The 9,668-nt window shown below is 35.5% G+C and overlaps 1 protein-coding gene across 6 annotated transcripts in view; it reads left to right on the forward strand.

Annotated features, from left to right (window-relative positions):
* Nucleotides 1-9,668, forward strand: part of NF1 (neurofibromin 1) — a 275,386-nt gene that overhangs the window by 239,989 nt on the left and 25,729 nt on the right. For all 6 annotated transcript variants that reach the window (XM_010861452.1, XM_010861457.1, XM_010861455.1 and 3 more), the window contains 7 exons: nucleotides 278-492; nucleotides 678-739; nucleotides 893-1,007; nucleotides 1,743-1,844; nucleotides 4,543-4,683; nucleotides 7,340-7,466; nucleotides 9,010-9,141. In XM_010861452.1, coding sequence (XP_010859754.1) covers nucleotides 278-492; nucleotides 678-739; nucleotides 893-1,007; nucleotides 1,743-1,844; nucleotides 4,543-4,683; nucleotides 7,340-7,466; nucleotides 9,010-9,141 — 894 coding nt within the window. The remainder of the gene's footprint in view (nucleotides 1-277; nucleotides 493-677; nucleotides 740-892; nucleotides 1,008-1,742; nucleotides 1,845-4,542; nucleotides 4,684-7,339; nucleotides 7,467-9,009; nucleotides 9,142-9,668) is intronic.

Consider the following 9,668-nt stretch of genomic DNA (forward strand, 5'->3'; position numbering starts at 1 on the left):
GATATAATGGTCATCTGAGTTAAATTCACCCATTCCAGTCCATTTTAGTTTGCTGATTCCTAGAATGTCGACATTCACTCTTGCCATCTCTTGTAGATAGGGAGTTAATTGATGAACATGAAGCTAATGTATCAAGAGGGTTGATTTAGGGAGCACTGTTAGGTAATTTGATATGATATTCAAATTTTATAAATTCATAATAAAATATGTGACACTAGAATTTTTAAAAAAAAATTGTATCTTTAAAGTCTTTACTTGTTCCTTTTGTCTTTTATAGAAGAGACCAAGCAAGTTTTGAGACTCAGCTTGACAGAGTTCTCATTACCGAAATTTTACCTGCTATTTGGCATTAGCAAAGTCAAGTCAGCTGCTGTCATTGCCTTCCGCTCCAGCTACCGGGACAGGTCATTCTCTCCTGGCTCCTATGAGAGGGAGACTTTTGCTTTGACATCCTTGGAGACAGTCACAGAGGCTTTGTTGGAGATCATGGAGGTATAGAAGGCAAAATGATAAGAAGCTAAACTCATTTTTAAAAATCCACTGGTACTGTATAGAAGAAATACTGTTTTATTCTGTTTTGCACTTAATGCTTAAATAAAAACATTCCCATAGACTGTGTTTAGAATTTTCTAGAAATATTTATGTACATAAATATATTTAGAGTATCTTTTTTTTAGGCATGTATGAGAGATATTCCAACATGCAAGTGGCTGGACCAATGGACAGAACTAGCACAAAGGTATGTCCCACATTTAAGTTGCAAAAGTATGTGTACTGTTGAAAAGATAGATATTACTGCATAATTGATATTCTAAGTAATTATTCTATGTATTTATATGTATATATATAAACACAAAGGTTTTCATAAGCTCTTTGAATTTTTTAATTGTAGATTTGCATTCCAGTATAACCCGTCCCTGCAACCGAGAGCTCTTGTTGTCTTTGGCTGTATTAGCAAACGAGTATCTCATGGGCAGATAAAGCAGATTATCCGTATCCTCAGCAAGGTACTTCCCCCTCTCTTCCCAAATATTTGTGGTTCCCAAGTTGTAAATTATATCTTGAATTTTTCTAAGGGACATTTAAATTTGAATTTAATAAAGTATCTTATATGTTGTTTATTGAATCTTTAAAAATGGGTTTTGATTATTATAATTCTTTGAAGTAAAGCCTCTCTAGAGAAGATATCTTAAAAAAATTAAGTATTTCTTTTGGCAGAAGGTACTCTTACTGTTTTATTATAAGCATTTTACTAGATGGTAAGACGAGCCTTACCTTTCTAAGGTGGCTCAGTGGTAAAGAATCTACCTGCAATGCAGGAGAGGCGGGTTTGATCCCTGGATGGAGCAGATCGCCTCGAGAAGGAAATGGCAACTCACTCCAGTATTCTTGTCTGGGAAATCCCGTGGACTGAGGAGCCTAGTGGGCTACAGTCCATGGGGTTGCAACGAGTCAGACACGACTTAGCGACTGAACAACAACCACAAAGACTAGCCTTGTGTAAAATTATGTAATTTGTAATTGCTATAACAATGCCTGACTTCCTATATTAGCATATAATATAGAAATACTTCTTAAAAAGATTCCAAATGTGCTTACTAGCTACCAAGATCACCACAGCATTGGAAATAATCCTCACACTTATTAAATAAAGAATTGTTCTGAAATAATTCTGAAATTCAGTTTAGGAGTAAATGTTTTGTTTCAATGAAAGTAACATAAAAATTCTGTTTCTCTAAAAGGCTCTTGAGAGTTGCTTAAAAGGACCTGATACTTACAACAGTCAAGTTCTGATAGAAGCTACAGTAATAGCACTAACCAAATTACAACCACTTCTTAATAAGGTAATTACTGTGTAGAAAATGAGTGCATTTATTTTGGGTGTTAGTGTTAAATGTTATTTTCTTTCAAAGAGTTCAGAAAATAAGATGGATAGAGAAATTATAAAGAAAAAACTATAGTTAAAGTAGAATGTCTTACCTTAAAATTCAGTTGTTTTATTTACATTAGAGGAAGAGTAAGGATGGAGAATATGTTCTTAAGTGCTTAGGTATTGGCTTATCAGTGCTTAAATGAAAGATGGATATATATGCTTAATTCTTTCATCCAGTTGAGCATCTGCTATGTGCCAAGTACTGTTTTAGGTGCTAGAGATATAATACTGAACAAAGCCAATAAAATTATCTGCCTTCATGGAACTTTAATTCTGGAATGAATGTGAAAGTTGAGGAGTGGCTAGATAATAAAGTGATTAAAATACATGATACGTTAGTTGGTGATCATTGTTGTGGAGAAATGTAAAGCTGGGGTAAAGCACACCTGATAATCAAAGGAGTTTGGGTGCTAAGTGAAGATAATGTTTAAAGGAAATAAGATAATAGCAGCCACTGTTTTAGGATGGTCTGAGCTCATCTCAGCTTTGTGACCTCAGGCAGGTCATCTGTATAACATCTGGACATTATGTTTCTACATTAATAAATTGACTAAGTAATGGCATAGTATTATCTTCCAATTCTAAAGTTGTATTCTGTGAATTGAGTACAAAGATACGCCAAATTGAGAGAGATTACATAGAAATAAAGACCTGTATGTTCTTGGTCTTGAGCTATATGTTCTACAAACATTCTAAAATGGCCAAATTGGGGTTCTTTTGCTATTCCAAAATGGATATTTTTGTGTGCACAGTTAGAAAAAGACGCTGTGCAGTGCTAACTGTAAGGTCAAACTGAATGGAATGCGTCTGGCCCAGATGGTTTTTAAAAAAGTCTTCCAGCTCTTCTGCCTCCTACTTCTCACCTTTCCCCAGCAAAGGAGGATAAAAAAAATTCAGAAGTGATTATACCTCCCTTAAGGAGAAACCTATTACAGGGAGAAATTAATCATCCTCGATGCTTACCTATACACCCTGGATCCGAACAGAATTTAGGGGTTTAGCTAAGGAATTTCTCAATCCCAGCTAGGATCCGTTGGGATTTGTTAAGGAATTTTAATTGACCATCTGGACCTATGAGCCCAGGTTTTCAGATCTGTATCAACTAATGCAGATGTTAGTTTCTGAAAACAGAACAAGGCAATGACTAGAGAAAGCAAGGTGAAAATACCACTTAAAGGACTGTGAATCACATAGTCCAGAAGCTTGCACCAAATACAAGGAATTAGCTCAGAAATTACTGAAACCTATGTCAGAGCTTTCTCCAAAAACCATAAATGGACAAAGATTCAACAGTGCAAGCAAAGATCAGATGAATCAATCCAAACTATTATGGAAGATTGGGGGGAAAAGGTTTTAAGCAATATTCTGGCTTGACATTTGAGTCATTCTAACAACTAAAATGATCCTTTTGCTTAACTCCACCTTTAAAGAAGGCTTAGATGAGGATTTAGCTACTTTTGTCAAAGACAGTCTAGGTTGGTCTGAGTGACACACAAAACACTCTTGTTACACGGGCTGACCAACTTTTCAAAACCCTTAAAAAAAAAGGGAGTATCTGTGAAAATTATGAAACTTCATTTGCACCACTTTATTACCCAATGCCAGTAGAAAATTAACTGACCCCCAACCAATTTAATTCCCAAAACAGTAGAGAAAGCTTGAAGGAAAAAAAAAAATCTCTCTTTAGAATTCTTGTCCTGAGGGCAGAAACTCCTACTAGGAGAACCTGATTTTCTCTCCCTGTGCCTTGAGACCCAGAGCTCTCTGGATCACTTATCTAGACTGTCTCTTAATTGCTGAAACTGAGTTGGGGGGGAGGAAAGAAGCCTTTTAAATTTTCTTATTCCAACTTATTCACATTTTGTTTTATATTGTCATATTTGATTCATGACTAAGTTTAGAAAATGAAGGTATATCTCTGACTGTGTCTGTTTGGATATATGTACGTCTCAGTATGTTTCTTTGGATAATATTGCTGCGGTTAATTTGTAAAATGAGCTCTAACCTAACCAGCCTAAAGAAAAATAAGCACTTGCAAATCAAGCAGTTCTAAATACAAGAGAAATTAACCTAAGTGAATTTCAGGTTCACATGAATTAAGAAATATTCAGTATTAAGTACCTGGTATTAATATTTGTTGATCTAATTAATATAGACATGCTTAAAATATTAAGCATAATATTTTCATTGTGCCTAGGTTTAATATGTTAAATAAAGTGTTGTTATATCTGTTACAAATTTGTAAGCAAGGAAAGTAACTCAACTAAAGAAACTTTTAAGGAAAGAAAGCATAAATGATATAGGAACTTTTAGATAAACTCTATTAAGGGGCTACCCCAATGGCTCAGCTGTAAAGAAGCACCTGCCAGTGCAGGAGATACAGGTTCGGTCCCTGGGTCGGAAAAATTCCCTGGAGTAGAAAATGGCAGCCCACTCCAGTATTCTTGCCTGGAAAATACCATGGACAGAGAAGCCTGGTGGGCTATAGTCCACGGGGTCAGAGAGTCAGACACAACTGAGCGCACACGCATGATTTCTTGTATACCACAGTGTGTTCTGATGAGACGGTGGTGTATCTTACTAACCTGGTGTGCGTCTCCCCTGCCTAGGACTCCCCTCTGCACAAAGCCCTCTTTTGGGTTGCTGTAGCCGTGCTACAGCTCGATGAGGTCAACTTGTATTCAGCAGGCACTGCACTTCTGGAACAAAACCTGCACACCTTAGACAGTCTCAGGATATTCAACGACAAGGTAAACAAGCTTTCGGTTGGTGTTTCTAAATTATGCATGTTAGAGTGTCTCCTTTTTTTTGTTGTTGTTTTCTTTTAAAATTAGAAGAGATCCATCTTTAAATATGAATTTCTTTGTAACTGGTTGTGAATATATTCCTTACTAGCTCATAAAATGGTTTAAACTTTGCATACTTTTTTATATAAAAATAGCAAAAAAACAGTACTTGCCCAATATTGGTAAACAGAATAAGGATAAAAATATTGAGTAATAATAATAGCTACCTTGCTAGGCTCTATGCTGTCTTATGCACTGTACATTCATTAATTGTAATTTCATAATCCAAGGGTAAAGGTTAGCATTCCCCACCCTTACTTCACTTCATGAAGAAATAATCTAAAAATAAGCTCACTTTTATTGAATTATGGTACTTAATGAGAAATAGGTATAATTAGAAGCAAATAAGGCGTCTAAAGGAAACTTTTGGATATTTAATTATGCTAGTCTTTTGTTTGCTTAATCCCACTTTAAAACATATTAATACCATCACCACCCCTCTTAAAACCTTTTAGTTTTGATTGAGATTGGGTTTTGGTTTGCAGAGTATAGTAAAAGAAATACAATAGTAAGAAATTATATTCATTTTGTCTTTGGAGGAAAAAAAGAGAAGCGTCTAGGAGAAAAGAGAGGAGTTTTAAGATAGATAGGTGTATATAATAAGAGATTTGCTTAAAGCAAAATTAACAGACCTTGTGAGAAGAAAGAAACAGACCAGAGCCTGGTTTTATGTGTGAAGATGCCTGGTCTAAGCATTGTTTGTTTTGTCTTCCAAATAGTAGTGTAGTGTAGACCCACAATAGCTGGGGCTCTGGGAAATGTGGAAGCAGAATTTTAGATGTAGAAGTTATCTTGAAGTTTTATCATCCATTTTATAGGATAGAAAAGAACAAAGAAGTCAGGTAACTTGTTCATGTTTGTGCATCTGATTTGGAACTAGAATCTCTCTTTCCTAATTCCATTGCTCTTTTCTGGAGTGGTCTTAGGACAGTGGTGGTCAGAGAGATGGCTAGCTTTTGGCCTTTTTTATGAATATAGGATATTTGTGAGTGAAGTGTTTGTCTAGGAATATCTGCCTTGGCATTTTCATTGCCAAAATAGACCCATTAGCAGAAGTTAATATTGACTCCAAATGCCTCAGGATACTAGGAATCCATTAATAAAGCTTGTTAAAAGTTACCAGAATGAAAGATGAATAAGGTCTGAGGATGTATTATTTAACTTAATGACTATAGTTGATAACACTGTATTATAATTGAAATTTGCTAAGAGAGGAGAACTTAAATGTTCTCCCCCCAAAGAGGGGATGGGATATAAATATGTGAAGTGATAGTTTATTAACTTAATGGGAGAAATGTATATGTGAAAGGATATACATTCATTCTTCAAATCATCACATTGTACACATGAAATACCTTACAATTTTGTCAGTTATACCTCAGTAAAGCTGAAAAAATATATATACATTGAACTTATAGTAAGTTAATACTTTAATATTTATGTAATATTCTGCAACTTGCTTTTTTTTAACAATATGAACATCTTTCTAAAGCATATATATATATATACACACACAAAATTTCATGTGTGTGTGTGTATAATTCTTGCTCATGACTGCAGAGTATTTTACAGAATGCATGAGCCACAACGTATTTAACCTTGCCCATTAATGGACATTTGGTTTGTCTGTTATCTTTTTTTATTATAGAAAATGCTACTCTAAACATCTCTCTACATTTATTTTATAGTCTATGTTTTTCTTTCTTTGAGGTAGAAACCTAGACAGATCTGAACATGACCCTAAGTACTTTCAGTTTTTGCTTTAAAATAAAATCTCTGTGTATAAGAGAATCACAGGGCTTTTTTTAAAAAAAAAAAAGCAAATTGCTGGGCCTTACCACTTCCCATGATTCTGAGATGGAACCCAGTACTTTCCACCCTTGAACTAGCATCGTCAGTGATTTTAAGGCAGGTATTCCTGAAACCACACTTTAGGAAATATTGTTAAATACCTTAATTTAGAGGTCAAGTTACATAGCATTTTTGAGTTTCAGTTCTTTGTTTTACCACACTAGACTGTCAAATTCTCCAGGGCTAGTACTTTTTGTCTGTTTAGTTCACTGATATATCAATCAATCGATCAATCTGTAAAATGGAGCTAATATCTGTTACACAGAATTGCTTTAAGGTTTCAGTACATTAATGTATCTAACACTGTTCTATACAGCAGGCACTCAGTAGATATGAGTTCTCTTCATTCTCTTGAGTGTCCAGTCATAGTACACAAAGTGCCAGCTACAATTCAATGCATGGTCTTATTTAAAATAACAGTATAGGTTTTTAAAAGTCACCAGGATATAAATTGACAGTCACTTATTTTGCATTATAAATCAAAGCCGTTGTATCTTCCATCACCTTATTCCCTACATGCTTGACTCTTTTGCACTAATTTATTTCTGGTACCTTAAATGTTCTATGGTATTTTGTAGTCATCTGAAAATAATTTTTCTCAACCTAAAAGGATTATTGACCTTGTCATAGCTGTTGAACGCAAACAAAAACCAATTAAGTGATCCTTTCTGTGTGAACCCATCAACCATCTCATGATTATTTTTAATAGAGTCCAGAGGAAGTGTTCATGGCAATCCGGAACCCTCTGGAATGGCACTGCAAACAAATGGATCATTTTGTTGGACTCAATTTCAACTCTAACTTTAACTTCGCACTGGTTGGACACCTCTTAAAAGGTAGAGGCCTTGTGTCAAAATATTTTTATGAAATAGTATCAAGAAGCCAGAAGTAACTAAAATAGTTGATATAATTTGCCCCATATGTCTTACATTAAATGCAAACTATATGTCTTAGTGAGTTATGTTTTGTTTAGTATGTATTTTAATAGAGCCTGATTTCCATATCAAATACCAAATTTCCTTGAGAAAGCAAGGGAGTTGATTGTTACACAGTTTCTAAGTACTGAACTTTCTAATAGCTGTTTTATTAGTTAATGATACTTAAGTATCTTTTTGGTTATCAAAATAAGACAAATTAATAAATGTTATTTGAGTAACTCATGTTAGAAATTTGAGATTTGACCAGAGATTGTCTTAACTTGTTACTAATTTACTGTTGTTGACTCCTGTTATTACATACCATAGGACCTCGCCCTCTGGTCCCCATTCTCCCACTTCCACATTTCTGTATTACTTACAGCAGTGATCTCCAGTTATTCCTCAAAGTCAGCTCCCTCAGTCACTCATCTGACTTTACTCCCTACTTCTGACTTCACTGAATGTTAGCTTTGGTTGATTAATCTGGTACGGGCATGGCCCAAAACTGCAGTTAACAGAAATGGCGTATAGGGTGAGTCAGAAGCAAAAGCAGTGTAAAGTATAGCCTGGGATAAGTAGCTAGCATGAATTGCTGGTTTTAGATTTGGCCAAAATTAGAGACTCAAGCTAGAACTTGAATCTGCAGTTTTGTATCAATTTAAATGATTGTTAGGCTTGAGGGATCATAGAGGTTCCCCCAGGTTTTTAACCAGGTACACACACACACACACATACACTGGTGTGAATGTATACATTTTATTTCACCACCTTATGAAATCTTTGCAAAAAAATATTGACCGTTTTAATCTCTAAAGGGAATAGGGATTGCTCAAAAGATACTACACTTACTGCGGGATACCAAGAGATGAATTGCAACTAGGCTGATAAAGTGCTTGCTTATTCTGTATTTCTAAAGGAATATGAAATATTTCCAGTATACAAATCCCCTGTTTTAAATGGAGTTGCATTAGTGATTAAAAGCTGTCCAGAAATCAAACTTACCCCCTAATCAACCCAATTCTTTGACCTTTGGGAGCATATAGTCCTTGTATCATAAGGTTTTTTCCTTTAACTAGAAAAAAAATTAAATGATAAAACCATGTTTTCAAAGCATATCTTAAAACTACAATAATAGGTTTTTAAAAAAAATCCTTGTGCTGTTGTAGGGAATAGAAGATCTGAAACACTTATCATCTTTCCTGATTTTCCTCTCCCTGAGGTACCTTAGTGTTCTAGGGAGCATTATTCTGTTCTGCACATTTTTGGTGCTTAATCCTATATGTAATTAATTAACTGTTCACATATGTGTATATTTTACCTTCCCCAATGGCTGGTCTCAGAAGGCAGGAGTTCCCCCTTATATATTTCTCTTCTTTGCAGAGTTGCTAGTCACAGAATAAGAATTCAACAAATGCTTACTGAAAGAAAGAATTGACTTCTTGTTTGTTTTTATTTTTTCTAGGATACAGGCATCCTTCACCTGCCATTGTTGCAAGAACAGTCAGAATTTTGCATACACTACTAGCTCTGGTTAATAAACACAGAAATTGTGACAAATTTGAGGTGAATACACAGAGCGTGGCTTACTTGGCAGGTAAAAACACAAAGTAGACAAAATTAATCTTACAGGTGGCGCTAGTGGTAAGAAGAGACAGGGGTTTGGTCCCTGGAGGAGGGCATGGCAACCCACTCCAATATTCTTGTCTGGGAAATACCATGGACAGAGGAGCCTGGTGAGCTGTAGTCCATAGGGTCACAAAGAGTAGGACATGACTGAAGTGACTTAGCATGCACATAAACATCTAAGGACCACAAAAAAGGTACAGACACCTATGGGTTCTTCTGCTGATTGCTTGGCAGAGTAAAGAGTTCACAACTCAGTCCCGTGGTATTGGTTAAAATTTTGAAAGTTTGCCAAAACATTTTTCCTTATAAAAGAATTTGCATTAGTATATGAAATGGGTTCTCTTGTCATCTTTGGTTCGTGACACTACGTAACCCCCTGTTGTCTGTTATAAAATCTAAATGCCTGAGCCTAGCATCTTGACTGGAGAAGGCAATGGCACCCCACTCCAGTACTCTTGCCTGGAAAATCCCATGGATGGAGGAGCCTGGTGGGCT

This window comes from Bison bison, unplaced genomic scaffold (assembly GCF_000754665.1).
Source record: "Bison bison bison isolate TAMUID 2011002044 unplaced genomic scaffold, Bison_UMD1.0 scf7180017864472, whole genome shotgun sequence".
NCBI classification, from domain to species: Eukaryota; Metazoa; Chordata; class Mammalia; order Artiodactyla; family Bovidae; genus Bison; species Bison bison.